Here is an 18,890-nt window from a genome sequence, read left to right as displayed (position 1 = left end):
AGACATGAAGAATCATAATTTCAAATGATTTTTAGCCTTATAATCCTCTGAATGCACACACTAGATGATTCGACCAGACCACGAGACCACACGCATGTTGATTCCAGGAACGATTGATACAGTGATACAAGATCTCACGGAGACTCGCGAGATAAAACATGACTAAAGAAGAAAAACACATGGAGGACAATCGATGTTGTCCTGGTGCACGTTCCATTGTACAGTGAAATAAAAAAAAAAAGAAAATGGGTGATGTTCTTTCTCAGTACTCTACTTTGGTGGCATGTTTGTGGTTGCCAAGTTTCAGCTATAGAAGCACGCAACATCCGGTAGCTTATGCTTGCTTACTCTCATTGGCTATCGCAAGTATCACGTCAGAGGCAGGCCGATCAAGAGTCTGGGACACTCTGTATAGATCAGGAGCAGTTAAATAATCATGACACCACACAATAGAGGATTTTTTGGACAAAAAAATGTTTGTGACGACCACAATGGAAGCAAGTTCAGCAAGTTGAATTCATTAAAGCCTCCAAAACATGAGAGAAAATTATTTGTGCAATACCTCTTCATACTCCTTCACAATGCCAGACATTTCTCTTCACATATAATGCATTTTCTAATGGAGAATACTACAGAATTATTTAATTATTAAATGAGCATTGGCTACTTTTATTGCTGTTGCTACATTTTAATGAAGGCAATACTCAAGGACTGCTTTACCATTTTCACCATGGGTGAGGCTGTTACGTCCATTTACTCCACTCATCTGTAGTAAACTCACTTTAACATGTGATCTCTCATGGCTTATTGCTTTAAAAAGCCTATTCATCTTATTAACTGAATAACAATCCACGCTGTAATAATGTTCTCAGGCATGAGTGTGATTGCTGGGTATTTTCTTCTGATGTACTTTATTAAACGATTAAGTGCCAGTCATACATGGTTTAGAGAATCTCTAGTGATAAAACAGAAAATTAATAAAAGGATAACAGCTTTTTTGATAATCAGTGTGCTAGTCTATTTGACATGTTTGGGTTAGTTTTCATGAAAAACTGTGTCAAACCCAAGCTGACCTAAAAACACACCCAGTACTTATATCTGAACATTTAAAAGGCTGTAAACACATAAAATATGTGTGCACCTCTGATTATGTTTTAATAGTCCACGTCTTTATAGATATGGCTGGAAATTTGGAGGATTTAAGATTCAATTTTGACAGTGACCATTCGTGATGCATCGTGAACCAGATGCTCAGTGAAAATATCAGAGGCCAAATGGGCAGGTGCTCTTGACTTAGATGTCAAGGTGATACATGATGATATCATGGCAACCATATCAGCTCAGTTCTGCAGTTAATCAAGTACTGTTTGGCAACGGCTCTGGAAAAGCAATGAAATGGAAAAACAAAAGATGCACTAGTATGAATAATGACAGGTCTCAAAAAAGACTGAAAATCAAATTGCCAAACTAATTACATAGAGATCTCTAAACTGAAAATTCCTAACATCTTCAACTCTCATTCTTGTACCCGAAATATCAATGACAGAGGCACTGATTGAGACAGAACTCCCTAATTAGAGGTTCTGATGATGTGAGATTGTTTAAAAAAAATAATAATATATATATATATATATATATTTTCTTGTTTGCAATCACACATGCTGACCAAGTACCTACACATCCTTCGTGGAATATTGTACCCTCAATGGTCGTCATTCTAAAAATTATTTTTAAACATTTAAATTATTTTCAGTTGTAAAAGGGTACCTTTTATGATTTACTTAGACGTCATAAAATAATCATGTATGACTCTGTGTGAAAACATTTATCCTAACCATAGTGGTGGGTAATATTACTTGTAGAATGATTTTGGTGTGAAGTAAAATATAAAATATAAATGTAAAATATAAAAGATAATGTCTCCCTATTTCTGATTCTGAAATAAATCGCACTGAGGAAAGCCACGGATTTGGACACAGGCTAAATGTATTCATAATAACAGTATTTTGTACTTTTACACTCTGAAAAGTCTTAAAAAATATTTCAAAAATTTGGTTCAAAAACTTAAATTAACATTGTTTATAAACTACCTAAACAATATATTACTAGCTTGGTTTCCTTGTGCAGTGTGGTAGCTTCAGAGCAAATATCAGACACCTGTTTTACCTTTCGTTAACTTGACTCGCACTGGATAGTCTGGATATATTCAGCCCACTGCCAGCGGCCCAGTCATTTTCTTTGTTCTTTTTTGATTGTGTGTGTGATCTCACAGGTGTGCAGATGAACTCAAATGGTCATATGGTATGTCAAGTCAAGTCACCCTTATTTGTATAGCATGATTATGTCAAACATTTGCGTCAAAGCAGCTTTACAGTGTCAAACAGGAAAAATAGTTTGTCAATAACGCACATTGATGAATAAGTGATGTCATCATCCAGTTTTTTCCAGCTGAAGTCTGTTCATTGATGAATAAGTGATGTCATCATCCAGTTCAGCTCTCTTTCAATAATGTCTGTGCAATCAGTCAAGCGTCCCCAACGAAGCAAGCCAAAGGTCACAGCAGCAAGGAACCAAAACTCTATCGGTGACAGAAATGGAGAAAAAAGCCTTGGGAGTAACCAGGCTCAGTAGGGGTGGGGGGCATTTCTCCTCTGGCCAGACGAAACCAGCATGGTGTGGTTTAATTCCAGGCTGCAACACAGGTGCAGAGGATGTGTCTGGTTCCCATGGTCTTGTGCCGATGGTCGTTGAGATGATGAGATCTTCGCAGAGGATCTGAGCTCTATCCTGAGCTCCATCATGTAGAAGTAAGTTGTAAAGAGTCAAGTTCCTTTTATTCTACAGCCAAATCATTACTTAATGTATAAGAGAGGGAATGGAAGTTGTAAGAGTCAAGTTCCTTTTATTCTCAAATATGATATGTGCTGATTATGAAAGAGGTTCAGTCACATGCAACCTCATCTGTATTTGTAGTATCCACTTTCTTTTTCATTCATAGAGTATGTTTTTATTTTCTGTATTTGTTAAAAATAATACCATAACAGTAAAAGAAGAGGTTGGTTTTGCTGTAAGGTGGATGAGTGTCATTACTTAATCGCTTGCATGTTTTTTAGCTCAAAACCACTGCCGCTGCTAATAAAAAACCCCCCCTGCTATTATTTTTGGCTCAACAACAGCTCGATATGCGGTATTACCGCCGGTTTTTTTTTTTTACAAATTTTTTTTTTTACAAACCTTATTTATCCTGATTTTACTGCATACAAAGCTCTATCGTTGAGTTATGTAGCATATATTGTTGCTTTTTAACCGACAAAGAGACACATTTTAAAACATTTTTGTTTATTGTTAAATGCCAAACAGCAACAAGAACATGCCTTTTCCAATTAAAAAAAATTAAAAGAAATCAAAGAGTTCTAAAGTGTCACATGAAAACAAGCAATAAGAAAATGGCTTTTTCTAATTTGAAAAACGAAAGAATTCTTAAGTAGGCTATCACATGAACAACATAAGTGAAAATACAGAGAATAAAACTAAATATTACTTAATCGGTAACGTAGGCAATGTGATTTAGACCTGGGTTACCATGTCCTTGTTGCGTGCTTGGAAAACCAACAAATTAACCTTATGTGGTTTCAGGGAGGATCGCACGGGGGTAACAATATTCCCCGCGGCACTGAAAACCCTTTCTGACGGTGTGCTCTTTGCACAAATACACATGTATTTGCGCGCAACTTTGGACAGCAACGGAAATCTAGACTGATTATCGCGCCACCAGGACAGTGGATTCGCGTTGGAGTCGATGCACTCCTCATGCAGATAGCGTGTGAGCTCGTTACCTGCTCGCGCTCTCTTGGGTATGGGCGCTGACGCGGAGGTTGTCCGTGACTTCAGCGGGTCTCCAACAGTCTTTTTCTTTGCTGCAGGTGGCACCACCGCTTGCCCATCATCTCCAACCACTGACGCACTGGCAGCGGTCTCTTCGTCCTCCACTCCCACCATCTCTTCGATGAGTGCGGATTTTGTCTCCGTGATATTGATATGATCGCCCCTATATCGAGGATTTTACAGTATTTTACAGATTTCACGAAGGCTTCAGCGACTCCTAACTGTCGGCCGGTACCGGTCTCAGCTGTTCTTTTTGATGTTGCTCAGCGACCTGATGCTTGAGGGGGCAGCTGCGATTCAATAGCTGGATGACAGTTAGCGAGATGACACCTCAAATTAGATGTATTGCCGCGTGTCACAGGAACCTTATTTTTGCCGCAAATTTTGCATATCGGCTCATCTAAATTCGCTGGCTCGCCCTTTTCATTGGGTTGAAAGCCGAAATATTCCCAAACTGGCGACGTGACATAGTTTCAGCCGGCCTATTATCAAAACAAACGAAACACACCACAAACCTACAACGGCTCGCGAGAAAATTACAGTCGTAACCATATTGTATCATTAATTTATAAAAAAAAAAAAAAAAAAAAAAAACCTGAACACTGCGGTTGGCGCGGTTTCTGCGGTTGCTATATTTCCTCTGCGGTTTGCTACTCCTTAGATTTGAAAGCCATCATTTCAAGCCATTTCTTTTCCACCCTCACAGCCAAAGAAACCGATTGGCAGAGTCTACTGCTTAGATTTGAAAGCCATCATTTCAAGCCATTTCTTTTCCTTCGCACTGCAGCCAAGAATAACGAAGCTCTTAAAATAGAAAGATTAGGTCTCAAAAAAATGAGAGAGACAAATTTAATCATTTCTAAAAATGACGGCATGTTATGATGTGAGGGTGGGGGTCAGTTATAACTGCTTCATCCTTGCTTTTCAATGTTTGGAGGATTCGACAACAAGCCAAAAAAAAAAAAAAATGGCAGTCCTAGTAATTTATTCTCTGCATAGTCGATTAAATTAGGACATTAGCACATGGAAGTAGTAAAAAAAAACATCTGATGTCCAATGCAGATCATCTGTGAACTAAACCAGTAACATAAAATATTTGTTGTATGCCACAGCTTAAAAAAAAATTGAGAACTTAAGGTTACCATCTTGATAAGCATACTCAAGCCAAATAAACACTTCCTGGAGAAAAGAAAGTCACCATGGTTTTTCTGAGAAAGTGTTTTCCCAGTCAGGATAATATATATTGTTTACCGGTAACACAAAGCAGAGCCATGGGGAGGATGGGCTGCTGTATCAACCTTTGGGACCGTTGACAAACCCCACCAGCTACAGAAAAACCCATGACTTAAAACCTTTGATCGGCGTTTACTAATACCCGAACTCATGATGTTGTCCAAACACTTCTTGAGAGTAAATCAAGACATGTGTGACATAAACTGGAGCCACTGTATTCCGAAGTGTTACCTCAGCATCCTGCCTGGCTTCAGCACACTGTCAGTTGTGATTAAAAACAGTCCAGACAGAACCAACAGCCCTCTTACCCTTAATTTTCCCCTGATTTCCCTCTTCCTCGACTGTGCCAAGCCAAGCAGCCCCCTGCGCCATTCACAAGCACACCACGGTAACTGAGGCATGGCAAAAAGGGCAAGCAATCACAGATTAAACTCTTTGAACTGAAATCTCATAGGGTGTTGGTGTAGTTTGGAGTTTCACAGCTGGATGTCAGATGTGCACACCCAGCTAAATTAGTTTTGTTTTTGTATGAATATACCTTATAATTAGGAAAGGAACAAACATGATCACAAAGGCCCCGTGATGTAAAACGAACAGACAAAGTTAGAGATTTAATCTAAAACACAAACCCAACAAAAGCTATGCTCTGAAAAATAAACAAACACACATTACTTATAATTGTTATGACTATTCTACAGTGATGAAAGAGACATGTTGCGGCACAGGCTGCGAGATGTGGTATGTGTTCACTTCTAGCCCAGGGGTCATGTTGTTCAATAACACTAATTAAAGAAAGACGTCGCAAAAACAAAGAAAATTACATAAAACTGATCTCTCATACTGGCTCACAAATCACCCAGCATGTTGATATCGTCAAGAAATTTTCAGTATGGTAGATAAACATCTTGTTTTCAAGTCAGAGCACATGCAAGTCTTACCCATACACACCATCAGGATTATCTGATCCAGTTTGGAAGCACCAGTGTTTCATGTTTGTTAACTTTTGACCTGATATAGTAGGTGTGGACGCAGGCTGATCCTGATCTTCTTGTCAGGACAGCCTCATTCTTCCAAATACACCCAAAGGGACTTGATTTAACCTGTTCAGTAGGGGGTGTAACAATATAAAACGGTTCTAACTGTTCAAACTTAAAACCATTTTGAAATCTCTTTTGTAGTCCACAAAATATGACTGATTTTAGAAAAAGAACAGTCATTTTTGACAAAAAAAAATTCCCTTATTGATGACGATTCTAGTTACAAATTATTTAATACAATTAAATTAAAATAACCGTTTTCTATTTTATTATATTTTAAATGGGACTCTGAGTCATGAAGTTAAAAAGAACAGCATTGATTTAAAATAGAAATCTTTTGTAAAAATATAAATGTCTTTACTGTCACTTTTGAACAACTTAGTGCATCTCTTCTGTTATTCATATGTTTGAAAAGTAGCGTATATTAAGTAACAGCTATATGTATATTAACTCGGCTTCGCGTCGTGGCCGCATCACCACCTTGGGTGTGCATTATTTTTCTAATAATTCAACGGCCCGTCATCAATTATTCCGACAACACTAACCACACCACAACTCAAAACATCTATACAAAAATCTATATAAAGAGAATCATCATTTCTTCCTAATCAAATCCATTGTGAGTAGGACTATTTCTTCCGCATCTCATCCAGTGCCTCTTTTGCTAGTACCAAAACATTGTTTTAAACTGGTAACAGAGGCTTGAGATGTTGATAGAATTCGAATGCAGTTATTAAGTTATTAGAGCGAGAGCGACAGAGAGAGAGCGAAACTGAGTGAATTAGGCTAACGTACCTCTGTGCGTCTCTAAATAGCGCTGTTATTAAAAAACCAATGATAAATTACATTAGTAGCATTAGTCTACAAAATTTACCACACCTCAAAAGCTAAATCATAAAACAAAAAATTACATACAGGGCTCGACAGTGTGAGCATTTCACTCGCATTTGCGACTAAAAATAAATGTGTGCGAACTAGAAAATGTATTTAGGAGCACGAGTGTGAATTAAACAACCTAACTTACACGGTAGCCTATAATGTATTCATTTCTTGCATTTTTTTTAATAGAAAAACAGCGATACAGCCTTATATGATTACTAAACTTTAAAATGGCGGCGATTTAATTTAAATAGCACAGATGAGAAGGCAGAGCAAGGGAAGGAGACGCGCTGAATGAAAGCGCACATTCAGCACTAGAGGGCGCTTAAAAAAAAAAGAAGCTACTTTGTTTAAACAGTCATTTACAAGCCATTACCCCGGTGACCCTGTAAACAAAGCAGCTGCTACTTTGTTTAAACAGTCATTTACATATTTATTTTCGCTTTAGTCTCCACCATGTCACCAAATAATTCATACTTAAAGACTTAAGTTATTTATTTTAATCTAACCTAAAACATGGCCTACCTATATATTAACTGATTCAATATTATTTTTCGGTAACATTTAACAGGTTACGTAAGTTAACATGAAATAATAGTGTCTGGATTTATTAATCTTAGTTCATGTTAATTTCAACTTTTAATAATCCTTTATAAAATCAACAGTTGTGTCTGCTAATATATTATTTAATGGAGCTAACATGAACTAACAATAAATAGTTGTCTTTGTATTAACAAACATTAACAAATAATATTAACTACTGCACCAATTAGCAATTCCACACTGTTAGTTAATGTTAACCTGCTTTAACTAAGGGTGTATTCACACCTGTCTTGTTTGGTAAGACTGAATCAAATTTAAGTTAATCTCCCCTCTTGCTGCGGATCTTTTGGGTAGGTGTGAATATAACAAATCGCATTTGGGTGCGGACCAAACAACCGTACTGAGACCCGGCTGAAGAGGTGGTCTCGGTCCACTTTCCAAACGAACTCTGGTACGGTTGAATGGACGAACCAATGAATGGATGACCTCAAACACACATGTTGTTTTGTTTACAATTGCTGGTTCACTGTACTGTGATAAAAGCTTCAACAACTATTGTGAAAATTTGATACCATCACATACCTAATGTACATACAATTTAATAGGATTATAAATAATTACATAATTAGCCTATTAAAGTTCCCCTATTATGCCTTTTTGAACATTACCTTTCATGCAGTGTGTAATGTAGCTGTATGTGAACATAAACTATCTGCAAAGTTGTGAAGCCGACAGTGCACGATAAATAAAGCTAGTCTATTATATTAAAAAAAAAAAAAAAAAAAAAAAAAAAAAAAAAAAGTCGGCTCGCAAACACCTAATTGAGTTGTCAGGAATTCAAATCTTATTGTGTTACGGCTCTACATCACAAAGTAACACATTTGCATACTGTCTGCCCATGTTCTACTTCGCCAACTTGCCCGCCCACAAACATTCAAATTTGCGTGTATTTAACATCATGTCGAGAAGACGCTGTATCCTACGCTGTGAGAGTAAATTTTATAATTGCCACAAACTTGTTGACACTTACCACTGAGAAACGTCCTGCTCCAGTCGTGCATGTGAATCAGTCTCTTGTCGATCAGCCAGTTCAACCGTTTCATCATCAGACTCCGGCTCGAGTTGGTAAGGTAGAATCCATACCATCTTTTCTATATATTGACAAGTCTCCAGGGCTATCATTCCATTATGGCAATGGGCATTTCGTTTCTGACACGCGCTGTACGTAGTAGACCAATCCAGAGCCAATCTCTGTGGCTCTGGACCAATCACAAAGAACTGCGCCATCTGACCAATCACAGCAGTGAGTGCTCACGGAAAGGAGGGGTTTAGAGAGACTGATTCTTTGAATTGCTTCGTACGAGTCCTTTATGAATCATTTAGATATGAGGTAAAATTAAATAAATTTGAGAAAACTAACTTGTTTTTTGACCTTGCATACATGTTGTAAACCTGTTTTAGGAGACTCATAAAACAATATTAGCAACCTTAAAAATGGCATAATAAGGGCATTTAAATAGAGTCTGAAGCAAAATTATTTAAAAACCTTGTCTACTTTCTGTATTCTGATAAATTAAACAATTGTGTTCGTAAACGTCTCCTTATATACCCTTAAGCTAAAACACATAAATTTGAAAAATTTGCATTGTGCCTTTACATTTTTTTAATGTGCTCCTAAATTTTTCCACTTAGGAGCACATGTGCTCCATGGGAAAAAGGTAAACGTCAAGCCCTGACATATTTTTTAGCACTAAGCACATCAAACAGAGGGTGAATCATATCACTGAAATTAATATTTCATAAGCATCTACATTTCCTCTTGCACTTATTTCCATTCATGTGACACCCATTATGGGCAGATGGACACACAAACACAGCATGCTGTTTTATTGCATTCTGCTTTAAATGTTAATGAGCTCTGCTGACCCCGCCCTCTCTTCCGAGCCACTCTCTGGGGACGGTTTACTTTAGCCGCATCCATCACAAAACTCACTTACTAGCACATTATTAGGAAAGGCAATTTGCAAAGATTCATTAAAAAAAAAAACCTTACACTCACTTCTGTAGGTTTAGGCTGTATCACAAATTATTCACACGAACAGACGCATTTAGGTAGATCGGGGCGCATTCCCTTCAGAAACAATCGTAATCCACTGCGTCTTCAGCGGCTCAGATGTCGGGAGTAAATGACAACTGCTATGTTCATTATTACATCCAACAACAGAACACCTTGATCATTTAGGAGTCATTCTTGTCTACATGTGCTCTGGTGGTGAAACAATGACGGACTGATGACAGCTCACTCAGGGCAGGTCTAAGGTAAGTCCAGTATGTGCTGAAACACCACTGTCAATCAAACTATCGTGGGAGGGGCCTGTCTGTATGACATCACACAGACAGGCATCTGAGATCGGCTTGATTTAAGAAAGGGGAAATGATTTAACGAGATAAAAAAAAAAAAAAAACACTGGGTGGAACTTTATCATTATAGGGTGGTTGTGTTCACACTGCCAACACACATTTCAGTTCAAACAGCTTGTAAAAGTGCATTTTGCATCTGATGACCCCTTTAAAGATCATCGGATAAAACAAATCCAAGAAATCCAAGTGCAACAGACATTCTGGTGTAATCCTGTCAACATCCCTGTTTCTGACAAACAACTACTAACAGACAGACGTTAGAGGACAGTCTCAAACACTCATAAAGTTACAGCAACGATTAAATAATTGGGTGAGAGTGAAATAATTGTGTTGCTTAACTTTCATCCAAGTAGACGATCAAAAACTATATGCATAAACATCAAAAAAAGTTGTGATTGCTTACAATGTAATTTAGCATTTGGCAGACAGTTTTATCAAAAACATACATTGCATTCAAGCTATACATTTCATCATATTGTAGATTCCCAGAGAAATGAACTCATGAACTTGATGTTCTTAGCACCATGCTCAACTGTCTGAGCTACATGTATCCTAACTGTGACATCAGTGGTTTTATATTCTCAGCTCCTTACTGGCAAATTTGACAAAGGGTCTTAGGAAAAAAGAAATCAGTGCTTAGTCACAAACACCAATCCTGTTTCCAACAGACACTAAATAAACAGCTAGACTCAAAAGTGCCAGGAATTCAGTCTTAACCAGCACAATGACATAGTGACAACACTTCTCATTGCCTGAATTAAACAGTCAGACACACACACAAATAAAGGGAGGACATGCTGTAACATGGAGACTTAACATATGTAGAGTGCCATTCATTCTCTCTCACTCACAAACTTGCACACACATAAGCCACGTGCAGCACTCATGGTAAATCATGTGATGGGTTATGCCTGAAAACAGTGCTATTTTTCATATTTTCTTGAGCTAATGCAGTCAGAACAAAATAATGAGGATAAGTACAAGTATGATCAGTAAGTACAGTTCAGAAACCAACAAAATGTCCAAATCTGTCTTAACACCATTAAACCATTCCAGTCCACTTATGCACCATATTTTTAACATAAACCCCCCTTTCCACAGTCTCTAACATTTGGATATGCTTGTAGCATTTTTCCACATATGCCGCGTTTCCACCGAAATTACAAGGAACAATTGTACCAGGAACTTTTTTCCCCAGGAACTATTCTCCCCCCAGACCTGTTGCTTTCTGCATTTCCACCGCGGTCTAAAGTACCGGGAAGATTAGGCAAATAATCTGGTGACGTAGGTCTGCGTGCGTTTCTCAATAAAAAGTATGCAAATTTTGGACTTGCATCCTCGGTAGTTCAGACTTTGCACATTCGACTCAGGAGTGTGATGACCGCGACAACGCAAGTCCGGTAATACTGCAAACAGCATTGTACTTGATAACATCAGTCAGCTCACCTTGGCTACTGCATTTTTCCCTCACTGTATATTTACAATAAAACAAAATAGGATATAAAATACCACAGCCTCCTTTCGTTTTCCATTTAAAAATAATAATAGCAGCAGAAATGTACTTAGTTCAGGGAAATGTGTATATATACAGCCATTACAATGAAACAAAATATATCAATTGCTTCTTTTTATTTTCATTATCACATATAGATAAATTGAATACAGACCAAAGATTACCTGTTAGATTTACCCAAAACGAATTATATTTTATGTTTAACCACCAAGGAGACATCAGAGCCAGTGGCAAATGTCAGAAGGACTAGCCGAGGTGAGGCTGCTCTCCGCGGATACATGATCACTGAGCTCCCGCTGATCACGTGGAGCTGACCGTCTCCGAAATCGGCGAAACACATTTTTAATTAGGCGCTGTCTTTATAAATAAACCACAGATTTGAGTTTTAAACAACTACATTCTCGCCTGAAATACTTTTAAAATTACATTTCATGACACAATAACAGTAATATTTTGAAAATGATCTAAATAAATGGTGGTTGAAATCACAATGCTGCGTGAACTCAACCAATCAGCATGTTTAGTGACCAAGTCCCGCCCCCAAAAGTTCCGGAACTTTGAAAAAGTACTACCTCGCGAGCAGGGACTTTCTGAGGGGCATTTTTTTACCCGGAACTTTATTTAGTTCCTGGTTCCTGCGGTGGAAACACACAGAGTACCAGGCCAAAGTCCCTAGTTCCTGGGTAAAGTTCCAGCAGTGGAAACATGGCTATAATGGAAGTCACACAGAACTTTCAAACTGGTCGTGAAGCAACCATTACCCTCAGCTTATTCAGCATGGTAAAATGAATGATTTTATTGAATATAATGAATGTCTAAATATACACACACAAAATAAAGTGATCCCAAAAATAAAAACATAGTAGGTTTTATGGGGCAAATCAACTTACATAATGATTTATCATAAAATAAATATTTCTGCCATAATTATTCTAAAGAGCAATTTTACAGAAAGAGCGTTTACAGAATAATGTTAAAGTGGAAAAATATTGGTAATTCTGACCTCACACTCAGTTTTGATTAGAATACACCACATCTTGTCGAGGGTCACATAAGGTCCAGAGTATGTGAGCAGAGTGGAGCGACAACAATTTCCCAGCCGCGCTCCGAGCATTTAATAAAGCACACTCCAGCTCCGCTCCGGGTTTACCATTTCCCGCTCCTGCTCCACTCCGCACTCACTGATACCAGAAACCCCGCTCTGCCTTCACTCCGTGGCTAAAGTATTTCAGTATGTTTGAAATGTTATGTTCATAATGTAGCCTATATTAAAATAAAAAAATTAAATAAAATAACAGGAGCATTTCAAATTGGCTTAGGCTATTGCGTGCAAACTTTTTTTTCCTACTACATGCCAAACTAATAACATGGTTGTCAGCATTAAAAAGGTATAATTGCTGCTTTCTGCGGTGCAAATTTTGTTTGTGATGAAAATAACAGTACATTTTCGTCAGTTATTTCATCTACAGATCGATGCATTTCTTACAGATTTCTGCTCATTCAAAATCAGATACAGATGAAGTAGCCTACTGTAAGATTACATTTGTTTGAATGCATTATTGCAAAAGTGATTGCGTGTGAATGTGCTGTACCTATTTAAATCATGCTTTAACCCGAAAAAATTCAGTAAAAGGAACAGACAAACTCCTTGAGAACTAGCCTGTAACTTCCCGCTCGGCTATTGCCGTCATTATAACCTTCTGATTTGAGAGATCCATCTGCATCAAGCTATAGCTAAATATGTTTAACATGTGAATTCTTGCTAAATATGCAGTTATATTACGGGTCGTTGGCATCAATTGTACTCGTGATGGAGCACTCTTGGAGCGAGTGAAAACCACAATGCTCCGACTTTTAAAAAATCCGGTCCTCGCTCCAGTCAAAAAACTCACGGTCCAACTCCGCTCCACTCAATACTCTGATAAGGTCGAACAGCAGAAGTTCAAATATTTTAATGCAACCGAAGCTCAAATCAGATCAGAATTTTCCACATAAGCATATGATGGGAGCTCCAAGCAGCTCCCGCACTACTCTCCATTGGAAAAGAATGACTTCAGGTCTTCGACAAAGTGGAAAAAGTGGCTTAAGAGCAGGAGCAGACATTATAATTTTGAATATGCAAGTCTTTCTGCTATGAGCCACTTATTATTTTTGCTGCTGTAAAAAAACAGTTTGCCATGCTGGTTGATATTGCATTACCTAATGCAGCTGAATTTGAAGTCTTGTACATTCACAGAAAATAGCTTGCATCCAAAAATAAGTTGGACGTTATTTACCTAATTCATCTTAATTAAAACTCTTAACATAAAAAAAAAATAGCATCCAAACAAAAAATGAACAACAATTGTAAAAAATTTATTATTTTTTTGCAGTTGCATTCATAAGAAATGCATTTCTGCATCAGCACACACTCTCAAAATCTAATTGCAATTCCTGAAAATTTAAGGGAGCCATTTAGTTAGTTAAAGAATGCAGCTGTCAATCTCTGTCTTAACCAAACCATGTATGAACAGGACCATGTTAATCACTCCCAAAAAAAAAAAAAAAAAAAACACACACTGACAACTGTAATTCTGCTGCTGTGTGATAGCTGTGACAGAATCACCAGACAATCTTCATTGAAAGTTATTGGCGAGACTTAAATGATCATGGACCTTCAAAATGAACTATAGTCTTTAGTTTAACTCCTGGATCTTTGGGAAAAATATGCAGAGTGTAAAGTTCCACAACTATTAAGGCATTTCCTTATTACCTCTGTGACTAGGTGGAAGTTTTGCATCACCCAACAGACATTACTGATGTGTAAACTGATGCAATTATCAGTGTAACCTCACAAAAAAAAAAAAATACAAAAATTCTATAAAATAAATGCTTTTTTGGACTTGGATTTTAAAGATCAAGAAAAAGGTTGGCTGCTTATGATACAACCCCTTTAACTGAAAAGCAAGTAGGCTAAATGTCGTACTGAACATCTTTGACTTGACTTTAATTCAAAATGTTAAAGTTAGAGCAAGCGACACATCAAAAAGTGGCCTTACCTCTCCCGTATAGATCATGAGGGGCTTCTTCCTCAGCTCAACACACTTCCTGAGCTTACAGATCTGATGGCCCGTTTTTCGGTTCAGGCAACTCCTGCACTCCCCACAGTTGATCTTGCGCAGGCAAGGTGTGCAAACACCGCAGTGAATTCTCTTTTTCCTGTACCCCCTCTCTTGAACTTGAAGTAAACGCAGCTGAATATCCTCAACTTGGAGAGAAGGGTTTCCAGACACCCCCTGCTCCAGAACCAACTCGGAGTCACTGTCAAACGAGGACTGGGTGCTTTCTGTGCTACTGGAGAGCGAAGACGTCGCCTGAGGCCCACGGCCCATTTCACAAAGAGTGCTGTTGTAAATGGTCATGCTCAGCGAGAGGAGAGAAAGCGCCCCCTCTTTCTTCATCGACATTTCATCATCATCATTTTCGTCTTTTCGGTCCACGTCTACAGTGCTTACAAACTCCTTTTCCTTCTGGGGAGCATCTGCAATTTTTTCAAGTGCTGGTGATTCATTGGAGGACTGACAGACTTTGGAGGCCACAGTCTCATCTGCTTCTGTAGAGTTTTCTGGAGTGGTTTGAAAAGAATTGTCGGGAAAGTTCATGTGTGGAACCTCTTCAATCTGACCTGAATCATACTTATCTGACTGTGAAGGGGAGGGAGTTGTTGGGCCTGAGGTATTATTGTTGTAGACAAAGCCCACATTATTGACGGGGTCGTGAATGTCATGCTGCTCAACAAACGCTGTTTTCGTCTGCTCTGTAGGAGCAGAGCAGCTTTCGTTTTGCACAGTTTCTGTGCCTGCTTTTACCGTCTCTTCCTCTGTGTCGTCAGTGTTGTGAACAACAGTTTCTCTGTGATCCTCCGCAGTTTCCTCTGAGCTTATGTTAACACCCTCCAGTTCTCCAGTGGGAATTACAGCACCCTTTTGTTGTCCATCACCATTAGCATCATGAACTTCTGACCTTTTAGTATCAGTATCCTGTTCCCTGATCTCCAGACCTCCCTTTTTCTTTGTAACCACTCTCCTGTAGGACTCAACTTCCCTCGGACATGAGACACTATTGCGTGGTGACTTCCCTTTCCCATTAAGTTTTGACAACAAGCCATTTTTGTTCAAAGAACCACGCGTGTGCCTGGATCCTTTAGCAACGAGGACATTCTTGACAGTCCTCTTACTGGGCCTGCTGTCAACAGTCCTCTGGGTCGCTTTGGCTGCCTGTTTCTTGTCTGTGGCCTTCCTGATCTTGCCATTTGCTTTGAGCAAGTTGACTCTTTGCCTCCTAGTCTTGGAAGCTTTCACCCTACTAACATTTTGCTTTTTTGATACACGAGATGACTTCTTGGGTGCTTTGGGAGTGTGAGGCATAGCTGAAGCCAGTGAGGATGAGGGAGGAGGAGTTCAGGATAGCCGGCATGGGAAACAGTGAGGATGACTCTGGGCAACAGAACTTTTAAGATCTTTCATGTAGTGTTCCCTGTTTCAAGTAAGATCACATTGACATTTTTCCACCGATGACATATAGATGTATGGCTACCTGTGGAAAGGACAATTCATTATCGAATTATGTAGCATGATGTAGCATCTTATTACGTTTTTTTTTTTTAAAGACCCCTTAAATCAATATTGGGGTTTGTGGCTTGTGGTCCATATCTGTAGGCTTTGAAGACAACTATACGTTAGTGTACTCCTAAAACTGGACAAAATTCACTTTAAAACTATTTGTGTCACAATCAGCTTCCTACTTCAGGTGTCATGGTCAGGGAGTCGTACCACAGTAGTTCACTTAACATAAATCGTATCACATTAAGAAAGTGTGAAAAGTAAATTATACAAGATATCATAACGCAAAACATGGCATGTGATAGTTGTTTTGAAAAGTCAAGCCATTTATTTATTTAATTATATTTCAGCATAAACATATTGCTAGACAGTCACAGAAGTGACCATAATCTGACATAACCATTTGTAAATAATTTAAGGCTGAAATGTTGCAGGGATATACTGTACATTCAAATTATTTTGGATAATGTACTTTAAACCGTATTAAAAAATATTGTCAAAAAAGATTAGTCCTGCTGCTGTTGTTGATAACAATGGTGATGTTTTACAAGACAAGTATGTTATCACATTATTGGAAATAGATTTATCAGTGTCCCAATGTGTAGTAAGTCACGGTCCCTCCCTACTAGTGCCAAGTGTATGTCATGTACACAACACACCGATTCACCACCTAGGGAGATGATTGAGACGCATCCAATGACTCATCCTACACTACACAGATTTTTGTCCAATCAAATGCTCTCTACAATGAGAATGTCCCTCTCCCTGCTCAGACCAGCAAGCAGGAAATGGTGATTCATGGCTGTAATGAAAACTTAAGGCCTCTGGCTATTTTAAAAAGAAGAAGGAGTCTATCAATGATTAAAAAAAGAATTTGTGCTCACCAAGCCATTAAATTGGGTCATTAATTTCAAGCTAATGAAGTGTAATGAACCATACAGTAAACTAATCAACTAACAGATAATAATGATGTCTGACATATCACATAGTTTGATGACTGTGTGCAGGTGCAAGGTATACCCCTCACTATTCCAAACTCTGTACAGTTTCTACCATTAACCAGCTCCCCAAGTAAATAAAAAAACATAAGTGAATACATTTCAGTCAGGAAAAATGCACATTAATGCTTCTGTGAAATGTTGGTACACTAAAGGAAATGTTATGCTACCTTTAGGTACAATGTATTCAAACACATGAGGAATGGTACTTCTAATTAGACAAATCCTCATGCCTACCAAAAAGTATCATGATATTGCACAGTTTTCATTTAGTATTCTTACCATAGCTTTTGGACACCATGTTAAATACCATGGTTTATGACTACGGCAATAATTAAGTATCATGCTTCCTTTTATAAGGGATACTCAAAGTTCCTACAGTTACATGTTTATGTGGTTTAGCTGTTTGTTTAAGTGTAAACTGTGTATATGTGCCTCAAGTGAAGCAAGTGTCTGGCACTTGTCAGGAGCAAAATGTAACGTAAATACGAATCAGGCAAGTGTGAGGTATGTTTGTTCTGACAAGTGGATCTAAAGACACTCACACAAGTTTATACACCGGCTGTGTTTCAAATCCAGTGAGCTACCTACACAGCATTTTAGTGCGTCATAGGCGCGTGCAAAATTTTGAGTCACGCGCCTACGATGGCCAAAACAGCTAAGAAGGGAACTAACTAGGTTTTGTGACAGCCGTTGTGGATGACTAATCGCGTAACGTTCTCACACGCTTATCTCTAACAACAGTTCGTCTCGGTTTCTATAAACCGCTCTACAAACTTTCACACGTGATACGAAGCAAATAATCAAACAAGGGGGCTTTATCCGTGGGTTGCTGTATTGTTATGAACACTTTGAAGGGAGTTGAAATACTTTACATACCGGAGAGACAGATGCAGTGTCTGAGGGCTAATAATATTCCCCGCCTGTGCGACACGAGCGATCCTTCAGCATTTCTCTTCGATGGATCTTCCTTAGGCTCGAGTGAATACAGTCTTCATAACGTATCTCTGAACTGTAGCACTGGCATGCTGGCACAGAGACCAAAGCACCGGATAAAAGGCAAATCCTTCTTATGTCAATCCATTGACGGTAGCCCTCTGCCAGACTCGACCTAGTACACGCTCGTCTTCTTCGTGTTTTTATAATGGCGCGTGGCAATTAAGATTTAAGGTGCATATCCGCCACCTACTGTGCTGGAGTGTGGACCGGAAACGTAGAACCAAAAAACAAAAACAAACAAACATAAAAATAAAAAATACACCAAAGCAGTTATTTTTTTTTTCATTAAACCAGTTTCTTAAAAAAAATAAAAAAAAATTTATCTGATCTCGAACTTTAAATCGATTTTTAATATTTAATTTGTTCACTCCATATTTCAATTCATCTTTTAATTTTCTCCTTTGATTTTTCGTATTTGACACATTGACAAATCACATGTTCTGCTGATTCTTCTTCCATTCCACAGACCACACTCACACATACCTGATGGATGCTTTTTCAATAAATGCATTGTTTTATTTAACCCACTGTGCCCCGTTCTCAACCTCAAAATAATGATATGTTCTCTTGTATACCTTGTGGACCTCAGATGATGAAAACCCAGAGACAACATACAATATACCACATTTTGCTATAAGCTTGATTGCATAATTGCTGTTAATAGTGTTAATCGTCTGATAATCGTTTGTTTATGTCTTTTATTGATTTTTCTGAACATTTCTGCCGTATGCACATAAACTGACAGTCACCACTGATAAGATACTACTAAATATTGTAGAAA

The 18,890-nt window shown here is 38.3% G+C and overlaps 1 protein-coding gene across 1 annotated transcript in view; it reads right to left on the bottom strand.

The window, feature by feature from the left end:
* The window catches only part of LOC109091403 (methylcytosine dioxygenase TET3-like), a 50,109-nt gene extending 31,844 nt beyond the window's left edge, over window positions 1-18,265 (bottom strand). The window contains exons 1-2 of the mRNA XM_042768646.1: window positions 17,990-18,265; window positions 14,550-16,086 (exon numbers count right to left, since the gene is read on the bottom strand). Of these exons, the coding sequence (XP_042624580.1) occupies window positions 14,550-15,917 (1,368 nt within the window). The 5' untranslated portion in view covers window positions 15,918-16,086; window positions 17,990-18,265. The remainder of the gene's footprint in view (window positions 1-14,549; window positions 16,087-17,989) is intronic.
* Between the last annotated feature and the right edge of the window lie 625 nt (window positions 18,266-18,890).

The sequence above is a fragment of the Cyprinus carpio genome, chromosome A13 (assembly GCF_018340385.1).
Source record: "Cyprinus carpio isolate SPL01 chromosome A13, ASM1834038v1, whole genome shotgun sequence".
NCBI lineage: Eukaryota > Metazoa > Chordata > Actinopteri > Cypriniformes > Cyprinidae > Cyprinus > Cyprinus carpio.
The sequence above is the reverse complement of the archived record's forward strand: the minus strand, read 5'-3'. Positions and strand labels throughout refer to the sequence as shown.